Below are 17,822 nucleotides of genomic sequence, written 5' to 3'. Positions count from 1 at the left end.
AGTCCGGGAAAGAGTCCTACAGATGAACCCATGGAGGGTTCTCTTATGTCCCTGCTCCATCCCACCAGACTCTGTGTGGAAGTGCATCTGTGGGCTCTGGGCTTAAATCCTGAATCTTCCCTTCATTATCAGTGTGTTCTCATACTGGTTAACTAACTCAACTAAGCCTCACTTTCCTCATCTGTAAATGGGAACAAGAATAAGGAAATAATGAATGGTTTGGCCATATGGCAGCCCACACATGGCAAGTGCTCAGAGAATCTTCGCTGCTATTGTGAAAATAGTAGTACTTCATCACTATTGTTACCACTATTATCCTCATAAGTTAGAGGCTATCTTGGGAGTGAGAGGGGCTAGAGGAGCAGGGCCAACCCAAGCACCCCCCAAGCCCAAAAGCTGTTTTTCTGTCAGGCTGCCCGGAGGCTCTCATTTGAGCCAAGAGCTTAGTTTGAACACTCTGGTAAGATGTGGACTGCTGATTCCCAGCCTCACACCCTCCTCCTCTGGGCACTTTGCATGACCCCATGTTTGGCTGGGTTTAAATGTCATCCCATAATCTCTGTGGCTTAGGTTAGAAGCACATGCTCTGAAATCAGGACAAGCTGCTGTTGAATGTTAGCTCTGCTCTTCACGCACGGGGTAACCTCAGGCTACATCTCTGGGTCTCGGTGTCCTCATCTGTCAGGTGGAGTCACGGTATGGCCCCGCTGCGAAGGACTATTGCGATGGCTGGGTGAATCGTCTGCCAAGAGCGCATCATGATGCCAGGCACCAAGTAAGCCTGAGCCACGGTTGCCGTTAGGATGAGGGCGAGGAGCATTATAGGCGACATCAGGGGACCTGGGCTATCACTGAGCCCTGTCTTTTCCTCGCCAGGCGGCCTCGGTAGGTCACGCTGTTCCCATGCTTCAGTCCCCCATCTGTGAAATGGGAATACCAGCCCCTGCTTTGCCTCACAGCCCCCGGAGGAGGGTCAAATGAAGTCACAAAGACCACGTGCTTTGTAACTTCCAGTCGGGGAGGGTCTGTCCAAGTCTGGGAAGGGGCACTGGGGCCGGCACCTGGCTCTCTGGCGGGGTCGTGGAGAGATGATAGGACCCCAGCATTTAGAGGCTGTGTAGGGGCCAAGGTCCCTGCACTCGCAGCCCTGGCACAGAAGGACAGTAGGGAGGGGAGGCTGTCTTACTCATCCTGTATCCTGGAACATAGTAGTTGCTCAATGAATGATCGTTAGATGAAGAATCAAATGGGTGGCCCTTGCTAGGGTAGATCTGGGCAGGGACAGGAGCCGGGACACTTTCCTGGCACAGAAACCGGGAAACGAGGTCCTGAACCAGGACAGGGACAACAAGCGTTTGAATGATCTGGGCAACTTGAAGAGGGCTTGCGGTAAGTCTGGGAGGAGGGAGGAGGGTGCGTAGGGGGAGGACAGAGAGACCTCTGAGGGTGCAGCCTGCCAGACTGGGTGGGGGAGATGCAGAATTCCCCAGGCGGGCAGGTGAATGGCACCAGTCCACAGGGACATGGGGCGTGGGCGGCAGGGCCAAGGAGGGTCAGCTCAGCTCTGAGAACAAGGGCTCCTTAGAGCTGAGCCCTGCGGCCCTGAGGGCAACTGCCTGACTTGTTTTTATCAACCCCAGTCCATGCCAGTTTCTGCATTTGACCTTTCCCAAGTCACCTCTTGCCTGGAAAGCTACTGGGGCGAGGAGCTGACAGCTGAGCGGATTCTCTGTTACAGTCACCTCTGTGCAGGGGAGAGGGACAGACTCACGGGGTTTGGGGGATTGCTTGAAACGCCCTCCAGTAAGTCAGGCCCAGTTGGGTTCAGGGCTGGGCATCAAATACCTGGGTCCTGAAATCAACTCTGTCACCTGCTTGCTATGTGCCCCTTGCTCTCTCCCAGCCTCAGTTTCCCTGATTGCACAATTGAGAGAGTTGACTAAAACAATGTTTCTCCAGGTCTTTCCCCTAATCCGCCTGTGGAGTTTATTAAGCTCAGATTCCAGTTCCCTATCTTGAAGTTGCTGAGTCAGCGGTGCCGAGGAGTGGGGGCCTGGAGACCCACATTTTTACATTCTGCCCTGCGGATTCCATATTCGTCAGGGTTTGAGATAGTGATTTTCACAGTGATGAAGTGGAAGGACCTTTGGTGTGAACTCGGGAGACTTGGTCCTGACCCTGCTATGCTACTGGCATGTGGCTCTGGGCTAGTCTTTTTGCTTTCCTGAGCCTCAGTTTCCCCATCTCCAAAATAAAAAAGGCGATCCTTAATGATCTGCAAGAGGGTGGGGGTGTGCATTTCTTGAGTACCCGCCAGCTGCCCAGAACCCCACACTGGGAATTTTAGGCTGATGGGTCATTGAATTGCAGACATTGACTCTACCCCAGAATTGTGTGCAAAGTGAAAAGTTGAATCATTTGAGAGCAAGGCTTAGTGACATTTGTGGAGTCCCGGGTCCAGTCAGAGGGCCTCAGTGTGGTAGCGATAGCTGGGGCATGGGGTGGCCCTTGTGCCTAAGCTCAGACCTCAGGGTTCGGCAGTAGGGACACCTCAGGGGTCCAGGCCTCAGACTGGGTGCATCCTTTTCACACAAGTAGGTCCTAGGAAAATGAAATGACAATGTCCCATTAACCAGGCCTATACTGATGGTCTCCTGTCTTCCTCCAAGGCCCTGACTGAGACTCCAGCCTTTCCTGCTGTGGTCTACCTTGTCCATCTCAGCATGGCCACCATCAACATTAGGTTCCTCTTCACCTCGAGAACCTTCCATGGCTCCCCACTGCCCACAGGAGGAAATCCAAACTCTTCAGCCAAACTTCCAGGCCCACTCACCAGCCCCATCTTTTACCGATCATCTGCTCTGATCAGACTAGTCTTTTGTCTATTCCCCAGGTTTTCTGGGCTTTCCTCCTTCTGTGCCTCTGCTCTCTGTGGTGAAGGCAAACGTGGGCCATGTTCCAGTTGCTCCGCTCATTTGCTGTGTGAACTTGGGCAAGTCACTTAACCTCTCCGAGTGTCACATCCTCATCTGTGAAGTGAGGATAATACCCTTGCCCCCACCCACCAGAGTGGCTTCAAGGATTTTTGCAAGATAATGGGTAAGAAATGCCTGTCCCTGCTCCTAGAACTTGCTAGACATTTAATAAATGATGGCTCCTCCTCCTTCCACCCTTCTCCTTTTGTCAAACCGGACCTGCCTTACTGGGTGTAAACTTAGAATGTCATTTCTCCCTTCCATGCTTTGCCCGACCCAAAGACCAACCCAATGACACCAGAAGGAACAATGTGGGGCTCTGGGTGCTGCCTTCTTAGAGATTCCCAAATGGCTTTGGGAAGACCAGGACCAGAAGTGTGGGGAAAGACAGGGCAGAAGGGGTCTCGGGAGTTTGTATTCAAAGAAGAGGCTGAGTGGGGATGGTCCTGGCACAGGGGAGCACCACACTCAGAGCAGAACTGCACGTGCAGTGGGGAGTGTGGGAGCCACGGGCCACGGGCCAGGGAGTGTGGCTCTTCATGAGGTTTGTTGCTTTTCAGATGACATCATCATCTTGCGAGCAGCCCTTCCAGGGGACCCAACGTGGGTGTCCCCCCAAATGGACCGCTGGACAACAGAGATGACCACCACCTCCAGGCAAAGCCGACACACAGAAAAGCATGCACGGGGCCTCTCTCTCAATCTCTGTCCCTGGCCCCTTTCAGCCTTTTTGGTGTTCTGCCAACTGCTTGTCACCCCTCCTAAGACCACTACCACCACTGCTACCCCAGCTGTCACCACCACGCCCATGACCACACGCCACCAGCTAGAAGCTCTGGGAAGCCGTGGGACCAGCCTCCTGTCCGCATGGCGCTCCTGCAATCGTCCAGGCACCCCTCTCCCAGATAGTAAACCAGCAAAACTCGTGTGGCACTTGGAACGGTTCTGAGCACTTTCTCCACAGTCACTCCATTAACCTTACAGGAGAGGTTAAGGCGCCTGCCTGTGGTCACGCAGCAGTGGACGGCAGGATTAGACCAGGCAGCCCTGCTCCAGGCCATGCTGCCCCCAAGGGATAAACGCCTCTCTGTGTCAGAGACAAGGAAGGAGAACGTGGGACGTGGACACGTGCCCTCCGGAACATCGCTGTCTGTCCGGGAGTTCTGCTTGTCAGATTTCAACGTTTCTAATGAAGACCAGGAACCCCACTGTGCCTCTTAATGTCCTAAATGAGTTCAGAGAGGTGGATGGGCTGTCACCACAGGCCACGGGTTCTGCTCTGAGGAACTCAACTGAAGGGATCAAAGCACCTCCTCCCTCCATCCAGCTGGCTGAGGCCAAGTGCAGGGACTGATAGCGGCTCTCATCTTCCCCCAAATCTAGGTGAACTGAGTAGGTTCCGGGGCCCAGACATCTCAAATTCTGAGGATACTGGCTTTAGGCAAAAGGCAGGAGTCTTGTAAGTAACCCCTGAGTTTTCCTGGCACCATATTTAATGGGGAATAAAAGTCCATAAATCACCCTGGCTGGCTTCTGTCTCCCAGGGTTCTGTAAATCCATCTGATTGTGATAAAAAGGAATCCAACCATAATCTTGCCTAGGGATGTACAACATCTCTAATTTTGGCAGATCCTCAAACAATCATGTTCAATTAACCAAAGATCCTTAAACTGCTCCTCAGAATAATCCTTCCCATTACACACATGATCGATGACATAGAACCAATGTTGACACTATTCTCCCCCAAATAAAGACTCGTGATGGGGTGGCAGGAGGGGGCTGGCTGATGTGGGATTCTGGCCATGTTTGGGAGTGACAAGCTATAGGTTAAGTGAATGTCCTCTCTGTGCCTGGCTCAGGACTGGGTATCCACTTGGTGCATGTTTACTAGGGTGATCTTACGTCCCTTCTGCAAAGAACAGTCCCAGCTTATGCTTGTTGTCCAAGGTAGGTATTCCTGGTGCCCCTTTCCACTCACAAAACTGTCCCAGTTTGAGGGGCACCTGGGTGGCTCAGTTGGTTAAGTGTCTGACTTCAGCTCAGATCATGATCTCAGGGTCCTGGGATCGAGTCCTGAGTGGGGTTTTGTGATCAGTGGGGAGTCTGCTTCCCCCTCTTCCACTCCCCCCCTTGGGCTCACACTCTCTCTTTCAAATAAATAAAATCTTAAGAAAAAACTGTCCCAATTTGGATGATAAATTAGATGGCTACACCAGTGTAAACCTCATGACGATCCCGTGTGTCAGTTTTGGGGGTCTTATTTGACAACAGGGCACCAGCTTCAGAGTGTCATTGGCCTAGGAAAGAACCCCAGCACTACCACCTGCACACTGTAGGACAGTGGGAACTTAGCTTCTCAGAGCCTCAGTTGCCTCATCTGTGTAATGGGAAGGATGAGTGATCATGCTTGCATGAAGGTAGTTGTAAGTACTCAGCACAGTACCCAGCACACAGTAAGTGCTCAGTAAGTGGCTGTTATTATGGTGATGGCCTTGATGATGGTGATGGTTCCCATTTGTTGATTCAAAGGACTTATTCTCTCAGATTGTGAGAGAAAGACCAAGGCTGCACAGTGCAGACCAGATGGGCTCACCCTGGGGGCCGAGGAGTAGTCTAGTGCCCTGAGGGACTGCGGTCCCCTTCACAGTGCTTCTAGGTCAGAACCATCTGCTTACATGGGGAGTGTCCCTCCCTGAGATTGGTGATCGGGTCTTGGCACTCCACCCCCAGATGGGACCCAGGCTCAAGTGGAGACTAGCAGGACTCAGTGTAGAGTAGTCAAATACCGGTGTAGATGGCCTGGGACAAACAGGCTCTACAGAAGGACGCTGGCAGGAGCCAACCTTCTCTTGGGATGCATGACAGATGCCAAACAAGCGAGCAGGTGGAAGGGAAGACCTCAGGCTCAACACTGAACCTTGCACTTAACACTTGTGACAGAAGAACGGCCCAATTAATCCACAGAAGCATGCTAAATAATAAATTGTTGGTTTTTTTAAAGCCATTAAGTTTGGGAGTGGTCTGTGATGCCATAATAAATAACAGAAACAGTCTTTCCTAGGAACCACCAGCCTCAAAGGCAATTTTATTAAACACACCAGCATCCTGGGCTGTGCCTACTACTTCAGTCTGGGGGATGCCCTCCACTTTCTGAGCCTCACTTGACTCAACTGAAAAGTGGCAGGACTGGACTAGAACAGTACTTTTTCTAGTAGAGCCCCTACAACTGAAACTGTGCTTGTGGGATCGAAGGTCAGGGTGGTGAAGGTGGGAGGGAATGGAGTGAAACTCGGAGGCAGTACGGTCCATCACAGGCTTCTGTGACATTGTGACAAAATAGCCATTTTGATGAACCTGGAAGGGCCTTTTGACTGCTTTGACTAAATGAGTATCACAGAGGTGACACTACGTGACTTCCAGAACGAGATCATAAAATGCCATGCAGCTTCCGTTTTGTGCCCTTGCGATGCTCACTCTTTGAACCCCGCAAACACATGGACAGGGCAGGTGTAGGTGCTCTGGCTGACAGCCACCATCAACCACCAGACAGGTGAGTGAAGGAGCCTCCAAATGATTCTAGCCCCCAGCCCTCAAGTCACCCCCAGCTCTTCTTCCCAGCTTGAGGTCCCAGACAGCTTGGAGCACAGATAAGCTGTCGTGAGCCACAGAATCTGTGAGGAAAAGAAAATTGTGTTTTATGCCACCAAGTTTTGAGACGGCTTGTTACTTGGGAGTAGTAGCAAAAACTACTAAAGGAGCTCTTTGGGGGGGGGTGCTTCCGGAGTTTGCTATTTGTCAACTACAGCTGAAGGAGAACATCAGTGAAGTCACATGAGAAGGCTCATTGCATGTCCTGCCATGAATCTGTTCAAGGAGCCCCCTCCCCCCCCAACCACATGCACAGAGCTGGAATCCCTGCTATTTTGAGGGGCATCTTTGGTTTAGCAGTGAAACCTCAGTGTCATCCAAAGCTTGTGGAGATGCTTAGTAGAGGCTCTTCTCACTTTTAAATTGAAAACAACGGTATAGAGGTTCCTGGCTGGCTCAGTCAATGGGGCATGTGACTGGATCTTGGGGTTGTGAGTTTGAGCCTTACAAACTCACACTTACAAACTTGAGCCTTGGGTATAGAGACTTCTTAAAAATAAAATCTTTTCGAAAAGAATAAAACAGTGGTTCATTAGGTTTTGTCATTGTCAACTCAGGATGCAGTGGTGATTTGATCAATGTCATCGTGAGCTGAAGGAGGAGGGGGCAAAGTGGTGAGGCCTGAACAATCAGGCAGGTGTTGAAGATCTCTTGTGTCAGCTGCACTAACCCATCATGCCTCACTCCTCTGTTAGTACCTGTCACTGCCCCAGAAGTCCAAAGCCTTCTGGATCATACGTTACCATTTGGACTCTCAACCCCATGCTACTCTGCTCAAATTCTAATCTGATCCAACCTTGTCTCTTCCTCTTTCTCTATTCTTCCAAATATTTCCATTTTCCTACTTTAAAGAATGCCTGAGCATGTCCTTCGAATGTTGAGAAACTATAGCCAACAGAAAATGAAACGAGTTCTTTATAATCCAAAAGTTTCCCTGAAAAGTTTTAAAAGCCTCCTAGAAAATGAAATAACAGAAGAAATTAAACTTGTTGGAGCACATGGGTGTGTTTTAATGTCTGAGGAAAGAGTGTGAGGGACCTACGGAGGGCTTCACTGCCCCTCCTCCAGCGGAGGACTAGCGGGTAGAAAGCCCTGGAGAAGGTGGTGTAGGCAGACCCGGCAGGGCCTTGTGGGCAGTGATGGGGGATCTGGAGTTTGCTCTGGGTGCCATGAAAAGCCCATGGAAAGGCTCGAAGCGGGGACGGGCGGTGATTGTATGTGTGCAATTTAAAAAACCCTCTGGCTGCTGAGCGGAAAAAGGATAGTAGGTGCCAGACTGGAAGAGGGGAGACCAGTGAGGAAGCCAGAGCAGTGGTTCAGAGGAGAGATGATGGGAGGAACCAAGGTGGAGGCAGAAATAGAAACAAATGGATAAATTCATGAGGATTTGGAGGTGGTTCTAACACAGTGGTAATAAGGCCAGCAAAGCCATGACCCACCCGCCTGGGAATCAAGTTCCGGATTCTCTCTCCAGCCACCTCCCTCTAAGGCGGGACTTCCTCCCCTTCAGCCTCTCCCAGAGCAGCCTGGACAGGAAGTCCCGTCCCACTCCTCTCTGAGTCCCCTCCCCTCCATTTCAGGAGCTAGTATTTGGGCGTTACCAAGGAGACCAGGAGAGACAGAGAGAGAGAGAGAGAGAGAGAGAGAGAGAGAGAGAGATGCTGGATCCCTGTCGGGGGAGGGGAGGACTTTGAAGGCCCCCAGAGGAGTCTGATGATGATGTGTTTCCTGCTTAGAGAGGTGGACCTTCCTTGACCACCCAATGGTGCCTCTTTCTCCCCTTCCCTCCCTGGTATGTGTCCCTGTTGATTCCCTCCCTTTATGGCCCTCAAGACAATCTCAAAATAACCTTTTTGTACTTATTTACATATTATTGTTTTCTTAGGCCTTATCATTTATGGTCTTTCTGGAGGACTAGAATCTAAGCTTCAGGAGGGCAGACTGGGCTGGTAGGAGCAAATGAATGAATGAGTGATGTAGCCAGGAATAAACCCAATATACTACTGAGTTACAATAAACTATAAGAATAAACCCAGTGAGAAAAAAGTCTTTAAAAAAAAAAACCACTGGGGGGCGCCTGAGTGGCTCAGTGGGTTAAGAGACTGCCTTCGGCTCAGGTCATGATCTCAGGGTCCTGGGATTGAGCCCCGCATTGGGCTTCCTGCTCAGCGGGAGAGTCTGCTTGTCCCTCTTCCTCTGCCCCTCCCCGCTCATGCTCCCTCTCTCTCACACAGATAAATAAATAAAACCTTTAAAAAAATCACTGGGAGGAAAAGCCATCTTAATTATGTAAAGGGACTTCAGTATTTCTGTGCCCTCTTAGGGCTAGAAGCTGAAACTGCTCCAATAGTGTCCTATGGCTGTAAACATAGTTGGAGCTGTTTGGGGGAGCATTGTCTGCCTTGCTCTGGGAGGGGTTCCGTGGACACTCTCTTGCCAGCATGTCAAGTGCCCTTCTTTGTCCTCAACTGAGCTCTGACCAGAGGCAAGGAGTCCCCGGGACCCCCACTTCAGAAACTAGCACTAACCACAGCAAGCACAGACTGAGCTCTTATCGGGTGCCACCCTCAGTGCTAAGCGCCTCAGGAAAAAAAATCTCATCTAAATAGCTTCACACTTAGAGTGTAATAATAATTATTAGTGTCCATTTTCCAGATGGGAGAACTGAAGCTCAGAAGGCTGAAGGCCTCACCAAGTCAACCAAGTGACAGAGATGGAAGTTGGGCCCCATCGTCCCGACTCCAAGATTCTTATTCTTTAATGACCTCCTATGCCAGAGTTGAGGTTAGTGATGCTCAGGGCTGTCCCATTGGCAGGGGAAGCTCTCTGGAGAATGCATTTTGATTGTTTTTAATCTGAAGCCACTGGCTCTTCCCCTCACTGTCTGGCAGACGGGTTTTCCAGGAGCCTTTGGGTAGGGGTGAGGGGAACAGGTGCTCTGAGAGGACAATACAGGGGCAGGGTCTAGGTTTCCCTGAACCTGTAGTCATCGAGCTTTATTTCTGGAAACCAGGGGCATGCTTGCAAAGATCCAGTTTGTGAGCCTCCTTGCTCATTTTCTGGGTGGCTGCCGCATCTGTGCCTCCCCAGTTTGGACCTGAAGGCATGTGGACCTGATATTCTGTAGAATCTCAACGCAACAGGAGTTTCACTATCCCTCCGCCCCAGCTAGTCTCCAGCCTCCTCTCCCCAGGAGGACGCAGGACAGTGTGGAAGACATTACTCGCGTTCACTGATATATCTGGTTTTCCTCCCCTTCCTGGCCATAGGAAAGGATCACACTTCCTTACCCCTGGAGGTCAGGCAGGGTCATGTGACCTGCTGTGGCTACTGAAACACAAGCTGAAGTGATGTGCCTCTCTTCCTAGTAGATGCATTGAAGCTGGTGTGTGACTCTCTGTGCTTTCTTTCTGCTGAGGACTGCACAGCTTTGGAGCCAAATTCAGCCTGGGGCTTCTCCCTGCAATGTATGAGCAGAGGCAGTGTGGTGCGTGGTTAAGGCATGGGCTCTGGAGCTAAATCATCAAGTTCCAACCCCAGCTCTGCCCCTTTGCAGCTGTAGGGACTTGGGCAAGTCCCTGCATTTCTCCGTGTCTCAGTTTCCCTGTCTGCAAAATAGGGACCAACCTGGCACCTACTTTATGGTGCTCTCATGAGGTTAAATGAGATCAAGTCACAAAGCCTGAGTGCAGGGCTCAGCAGGTAGAAAGTCCTCAATGAACATGTGCTCTCAGAAAGATGGGACAGAAGGGTATCTTTTTTTTGTCCCTTTCATCTCTCCCCTGGAACCTGGGATACACCTATCCACCCTTCCGGACCTGGGCAAGTCATGTCGGGAACACAGAAGAGGTGGGGATGGGGAGAGGGCGGCTGGAAGCTGATAAAAGAGAGGAACCCCTCGTCCTCATGACAGTGTGAAGCCTGATGACTCTGAACTTGTTGCTTCTGAGTCTGGACCCCCCTTCATGGGCTGAGGAGTGGTGGGGGGAAACTGAGGCAAGAGGAATCGGCCAAATGGAGCCCTGAACCAAGGCAGTGAGAACTGAGTAAAACCCCTCCGGTCCATTTGTAGGGTCCTCAGAGGTGTCTGACATATTTCACTTGTGAACTGAACCATTGTCCGACAGCTCGTAGGTGACAGAGGCAACTGCCAGGTGCCCCCGGCGCAGCCATGGAGGGAAGACACACCCAGACCCTGAGGGAGGGTCCTTCGTGGAGACTTGCCCCAACTGCAGGGAAATTGGAATCTTTTATTGAAAGTGTAAAGTGCGCAGTGTGGGGTCTGGCATGGAATCTAAGAGGCCTCGATCCTTCAGGTGACCTCCTTCCCAATGCGGGGCTGACCGTAGGACTGACTGTGGCCGGCACTGTTTGCCAAAAGAGTCTCTGGCTGGTTCCTTTCTTGGGGGAGGGGGCAAGTGGGAAGAGGGTTGGGAAGCTGGGGAGGAACCTGTCTTAGGGGGCTGAAGGGCCTCGGGGCTGGAGACTGTGTTAGCAGAGCCTTTCCCAGGCGAGTTCTGGCTTCCACTGGGGCTTCAGCAGCATCCCTGCCTCCGTCCTTCAGGCACTCAGCACCAGGAGGTCCTTGGAGTCAGAACAGAAAACACAGTTAGTGGAGGAGATGGCTTCTGCTTACAGCCTCAGCAGTCACCTGCCTGAGGACTGGGCAAGGCACATTTCTGGGAAGGAGCAACTGCGAACGGTGGGGGTTTATTGGGATTAAAGGGGCCCGAGGAGCACCTTGGCCATGTCGTTAGCTTGCCCTGTACAGGGGACCTTGGGCAAGACACTTCACTTCCTGCCCCTCATCTCCTTCTTCCCCCAAATAAGAGAAGCAAGCTTGAGCCTCTGTCCACATTCTTCCAAAATCTAATTCTCTTAACTCAAAATAGCTACAACAAAGTAAATAATAGATTTAACCCATGGAACAAACTAAGTACCCATAAGTCTGCACTGATATAAATAATTGGGTAAATAAATTAGTGGAGGAGAAAGGATGGCTCTTCCTCTAATAATTTCAACTAATAAATGTGGAAGGAATGATTGAAATGGAAAGTCTCCATGAGGCAAACACCACAGTAATAACTCTTGCAGACAAGAACCATTAAAGAATGCCAAAATGAGTGGGAGAAAGTGTAATGAGAAATAAGGTATGTGGGTGGTCATCTCCAAGTATCTCCTCATGAGATATTTATTAGTTACAATGGGAAAAATAGTAAGTTAACCAACAGCGGGGAAACTGGCAGGGACCACCTTCACCGCATGATCAGAGTCAATATCCCCAGGAATAAGACACTGACATTGTGTGCCCGCCCCCCATATGGTGCACTGAGAAGGACACCGCATCACTCCCGTGGCGTTCTTGCCAAAAATACGTAACCTCAATCTCATCGTGAGAAAACATCAGTCAGATCCAAATTATAGGACATCCCATACAATGGGCCAGACTCATCAGAAATGTCAAGGTCATAAAACACAAGAATTTAGGAACTGTCACACGTTGGAGGACACCATTCCAGATTTGGATTGACAACCAAGTGCAAAGTGGGATCCTGGATCCTGAACCAGACCAAGGACAGCAGTGGGAAAACTGTTGAGGAAGGTCTGGAGATTAGTTAATAGTTTTCTATCAATGTGAACTTCCTGGTTTTGATCATTATACTGTGGTTTTATAAGATGCTAACATTAGGGGAAACTGAGTGAAGAGTATTCTCATACTCTCTGTACTATTTTGCAACTCTTCTGTAAGTCTAAAATTGTTTTAAAATGAAAAAGTTAAAATAAAAGGCTAGACCCATATAATAATAACAATAATAACAAGAAGGAGAAAAAGAGGAGCGGGGGGAAGGGGAAGAGGGAGAAGAAGAAGGAGAAGATGCTTAGTTGGTTGAGCGCCTGACTCTTGGTTTCGGCTCAGGTCATGATCTCAGGGTCATGAGATGAGCCCTGTGTCAGGCTCTGTGCTCAGCGGGGAGTCGGCTTGAGACTCTCTCTCCTTCTGCTGCTCCCCCCATACCCACACACTCGCTCTAAAATAAAGAAATAAATCTTTAAAAAGAAGAAGAAGAAGAAACTAGCTACCATTTACAGAGGTTGTACAAGACCAAGTCTGGGCTGGGTCTTTTTTTTAAGTTTATTTATTTAAGTAATCTCTACACCCAATGTGGGGCTCAAACTCACGACCCCAAGATCAGAAGTCACATGCTCTATCCACTGAGCCAGCCAGGCACTCTGAAGCTGGTTTTCTCTTTAAATCAGTGGTCCTGCGCCTTTCAGACCCAACACTCCAGTTTGCATTTTATCACAGGTACTTGTGCTATCTCTTTTATTATTCTGAAATGAAATTCATAATCTATATAACCTACTTATATCCCTTGCTGGAATATAAAGAAGAAATACAAGGTAAGTAATTTATAATACAATAATATGTATTTTGATGTGAAATACTCAAGTATGATTATTTAGGAAAGAAAAAATCATCCCCACTAATTTAAAAAAGGCCCTTAGGCTGGGGAGGGGCTTGCAGTACAGCCCCAGTCGAGAACCACTGGTTGGAGCTGTGTCCATTATTCCAGTACAAAACCTGCTTCTCACTAGCTGGGTGACCTTGGGCAAATGACCTCCCCTTATACTAAGTATAAGGCACTTTACACTTAGACTCTCACTTTATTCTAAAAGCAGCCCTGAGGAGGGGTACTATGATTAGCCCCTTTTACAGAGGTGAAAACTGAGCCTCAGAGACATTAAGTGACTTGCCCAGGGTCCCCCAGCTGGATACTGGCAGAATCGGGATTGGAACCCAGGCCCTACTCGGCAAAGTCAATGTTTAAAAATAAAACTCCAGAACGATTGGAATGAAAAGCAGCAGAATGCTCTAAGTGGTCCTTTCTAGGTTGCAAAGGTATCTAAAAGGATAAATGTGTTTGTTTAATCTTTTCTGTATTTTCCAAATTTCAGTTAATGAGCATATGTGGCTTTTATCGTGGCAAAAAGGCCTCCTGCAACTGAATTTCAAGGCACCTGCCATGATTATAATTAGCAATTATTTCAGAAATATCTATCCAAAGGCCCATGGTCCCCCTGGCTGGGAGAGATTTTCCGGGCCCAGGACTGTCCGTTTTGTTCACTGCTGTATTCCCCTTGCACATCATCTGGCATTCAATAGGAGCTCAATAAAAGTTTTCCTAGTGAACTACATCGCACTTCTACTGTGGGTGAGCCCCTTACAGCTCTGAGCCTCAGTATTCCCATCGGCAAGATGGGGGCAATAACATCTGTCCTGGGGACGAAATGAGATGGTGGATGAGGAGAGCTTCACTGAAGGGTTCTTCAGCTTTGTTTCTTGTTCCCTCAGCCCCATCCTTTGAAGGAAGAGGCCTCCATTGCCCCACCTTTCCCCTCCCTTCTCTTCCTCCTCCCAACTCCTGGGCATGGAACAAAGGGCAGAACAGAGTTCCTCTCCCCTTACCTCCAAAACGTCGATGTCTGCATTGCTGAAGTCAATGTTGAGGATTTGGGGGAGAGGGACGCCAGAGCCCAGCACAGCTGTGAAAAGAAGCACCACCACCAAAACGGTCAGGCAAAGTGAGCGTGGCTAAGAGGCATCAGCCTTATAGGAGGCCACCAGGGTTTTCAAGGAGACCAGCCATTTCTGTTCCATCTCTAGGCCTTTGTCTGAGCAGGTGCTCCTGCCCAGAGCACACGCCTTCAGCCTTGCCTGCCTGCTGAGTTCTGAGACTCCCCCGAGACTCTGTTTGAATGTCATCTCTTCTGTGAGGCTTCCGCCAGCCCAGGCCAAGAAACCTTCGGCTCCTGCCCTCCCTTGAACCGCCCCCCATCATTACAAAAATCACAGAATATGAATTCTCTCTTTCTCCATCTGTCACCTCTACCGAGAGTGTGAGTTTTTTGCAGGCCAGGACTGTGTCCCCAGCATCACCCAGCCCTGGGCTGGGCACAGAGGGGAGGACAGATGTTCGCTGAATGGAGGCATGGAAGGATGCACATGGAGTCCCAACAGGTGACCACCGTGGGATGTACTGTTTGCTTTTAGACTGTCAGAACTTACGTAGATTCATGCTGATTCATGTTCTGGGAAAGAAGGGAAGAAGGAAGGAAGGAAGGAAGGAAGGAAGGAAGGGAGGAAGGAAGGAAGGAATGGATGGATGAAATGGTAGGTGGGGGAACTGGATTAAGTGGAGTTAAACAGACTTTCTGCCTCCAGCAGGACTTTTCAGAGAACTAAGGACCTGGCGAATCTACTCTAGGGCAGTATATTCAGAATTTCCCAAACTTGCTTGGCCATGGATCCGTCTTCTTAAGAGTATCCCGTAGGACTAATTTTTCATGGAACCCACTTTGAGAATCATGGTCCTAATCCAGCCTCTCACTTTTGAGAATGGTAAGGTGAGATCGAGGGACTTGCTGCCAAGTTCACACCACCTCCTAGTGACCAAGCCCGGGCGAGAGTCTCCACCTCTTGCCTCAAAAGTCAGCCCAGCCCAGGCTCGCTCCTAACGTCCTCCTCTCCCGCCAGGGAACGTGCACGGCCTTGGTGACCAGGGCCTTCCTGGGATTGCGATTCAGCCTCCTCTGGTGACGGTTTCCAGAATAAAGGTCTGTTGGACATGGAGAGCACCCCAAATGAACCCCAGCTGGTAGAGCTGATAGCAGTCCCTCTCCATCCTCTCCTCCACCAAGGGGAAGTGGGGAGAGGGTGGGGGCCAGGTTTGGCGGAGGCCTTAGGGACAAGGTTACAATGGGGGGGTTCAGCCCTCCCAGCATCCAGTGGCCTCACAGTTCAGATAACTTCCTGATAATGTCCCCGAGGCACCACAGAGAGGAGGAATCATGCTCCCTTCCTTCATTCTACGAAGCAAGAAAACCCTCTCACGGATAATGTGGTTGCCTAGAGGACAGAGTCTGGGTTAGGAGGCTGGGAGATCGGTAAGAGCAACTTTAGCTTTATCTCTACTGATCGAACTTTTTACAACAACAATTATTCACATAGTCCCCGTATAAGTAAAATTAAATACATGATTAAAAATCAGTCAGGACAACGCGTGAGTGCTGTGTGTTGTGTAAGACTGATAAATCACAGAACTGTACCCCTAAAACAAATGATACATTATATGTCAATAAAAAGAAAAAGAAGAGAAACCAGTTTCAACCAAGTAGAAAAAAAAACATTAAAAATAAAGAAAAAATAAAAATCAATCGGGGCCATAATAATGTGAATATACCTACCGATACTAAATTTGCACCTAAAAATGGTTAAGCAGGTAGATTTCATGTGATGTGTATTTTACCACAACTAAAAATAAAAACACATACAAAAAAATCAGGAAATATCTTGGACTTTTTTTTTAATGGAGAAAAAAGAATTTAGAAGGACCTATAACCAGGTGTTGAGATTAAGTGCCTCTGGGAGGTGAGATGTTACTTTTTAAACTGTTCTGGACTTTCTAAAACTTACACACATATAATTTTCATATGTAATCAGAATTTTACATAGATAATCAGAAAACTAAACAATCAGCCAAATAAGGAAGAAGGAGAAGGAGAACACAGCAGAAGCAGCAAATAAGGAAGTTGATGGACCCTCGGGGCAACATTTGCCTTCAGAGGGTTAAGTACATAAGCTTAGGGTCAAGTTCTCAGAAATACGGTTGAGGCAGAAAACGGCTGTGTGTCAAATACGCCCAGCAAACCAGCAGCCTCCAGGCCCCCAAGCCACACACCCCTGCAGAGGCATGGGCCTAACTCTCACCGTTCATGGCAGGCAGAAACGCCAGGTCAAAGATCTTCCCCACCAGCACCTCCAAGAGGCCAACCTGCAGGGAAGAAGGAGAACTCAACCCTGGCAAGGGTTCACTCAGATCCCCAAGGGCTCCTTGAGGCCCCGCCCTGTGGCCCAAGCGGAAGACGCAGAACAGCTCTGGGAGAATCTGGGAGCTGCCGTGACTCGAGAACCACCGAGTTGGACAGGGGCGAGGCATATCTGTCCGCCTGCAGTTAGGGAGACTGAGGCCCAGAGCAGGGCCCGCGCTGGTCCAAGGCTCATGGTGAGGCTGGGACTGGGGGAGGCCCGGGGCCCATAGTCTATGGTGGTGTCACGCAAGGCCCTGGGGTTGTGTCGCCAACACTCCAGGTTCCCATCGCAGCTTAGTCTCTGTGGGCCTCTGGGAAGTCTCCCTCACCACTCAGGACCGTCAGCTTCCTCAGCTGTAAAATGGGCCAGCAAGCCTCGCTTGCAAGGAGGCAGCGAGGGTTACGGGCAGATCAGGTGAAATGCCCGGCCTTGAGACTTTTCATGCGTGCTCTGAATGTCTCTAAGCCTTGGTTACCACATCTGAAAATAGGCATGAATAACCCTTCCCTCGTACAGTGGTTGTAAAAGCCAAACGTAAACTCCTCTATGTAAAGTACCTGCCTTGGTGCAGAACCACATGGTAGGACTGTGACAAGCGCATGGGACTTTTATCCCAGCGCCGTGACCTTGGACACGTCGACCAACTTCTCTGCATTTGGCTGCCTTATGTGGAAAATGGGCCAATAATTGTGCCCAAATCATGTTTGTTTTGAGGATTAAATGAGAGAAATTTGTTTTAAAAAAAAAGAAAGCCAGGGTGCCTGGGTGGCTCAGTTGGTTAAGCCACTGCCTTCGGCTCAGGTCATGATCCTGGAGTCCCGGGATCGAGTCCCGCATCGGGCTCCCTGCTCAGCAGGGAGTCTGCTTCTCCCTCTGACCCTCTTCCCTCTCGTGCTTTCTATCTCTCATTCTCTCTCTCTCAAATAAATAAAATCTTTAAAAAAAATAAAAAAATAAAAAAAAAGAAAGCTTAATTTGGTTCCCCGTGCCCGGCTCCGCTGTCCCAGATCTGTTCTCTAATTTCACAGTCTGCGAGCTGTTTCTTCTGCTTAGAGTCCGGAGATTCCAGTTCTGGTCCCAGCTGTGTCCCAAGCAGCTGCAAGGCAGCTCATCCCCGGGCCCCAGTTTCTCCATCCATGAAATGAAGCTAGTGACACCACTCCACGGGTTGGAGAGGCTGGGGTTTGCAAAAACTCAGAAAGAGGCAACACCGTGGGTATCTGAGTATCTCTGCGCATGTGGAAATCTCACCCCAGCTTGCTCGGAAAAGCGGGCATCTGTTTAGTTGTCAATTTGTAAAAGAAAAGAGGGGCATTTCTGCAGACTTT

The 17,822-nt window shown here is 49.6% G+C and overlaps 1 protein-coding gene across 1 annotated transcript in view; it reads right to left on the bottom strand.

The window, feature by feature from the left end:
• Positions 1-10,855: 10,855 nt before the first annotated feature.
• BPIFB4 (BPI fold containing family B member 4) overlaps positions 10,856-17,822 on the bottom strand; it is a 28,665-nt gene continuing 21,698 nt past the window's right edge. Inside the window, exons 14-16 of the mRNA XM_027622831.1 lie at positions 16,393-16,456; positions 14,092-14,168; positions 10,856-11,207 (exon numbers count right to left, since the gene is read on the bottom strand). Coding sequence (XP_027478632.1) covers positions 11,184-11,207; positions 14,092-14,168; positions 16,393-16,456 — 165 coding nt within the window. The 3' untranslated portion in view covers positions 10,856-11,183. The remainder of the gene's footprint in view (positions 11,208-14,091; positions 14,169-16,392; positions 16,457-17,822) is intronic.

This window comes from Zalophus californianus, chromosome 8, assembly GCF_009762305.2.
Source record: "Zalophus californianus isolate mZalCal1 chromosome 8, mZalCal1.pri.v2, whole genome shotgun sequence".
Lineage (NCBI taxonomy): Eukaryota > Metazoa > Chordata > Mammalia > Carnivora > Otariidae > Zalophus > Zalophus californianus.
The sequence above is the reverse complement of the archived record's forward strand: the minus strand, read 5'-3'. Positions and strand labels throughout refer to the sequence as shown.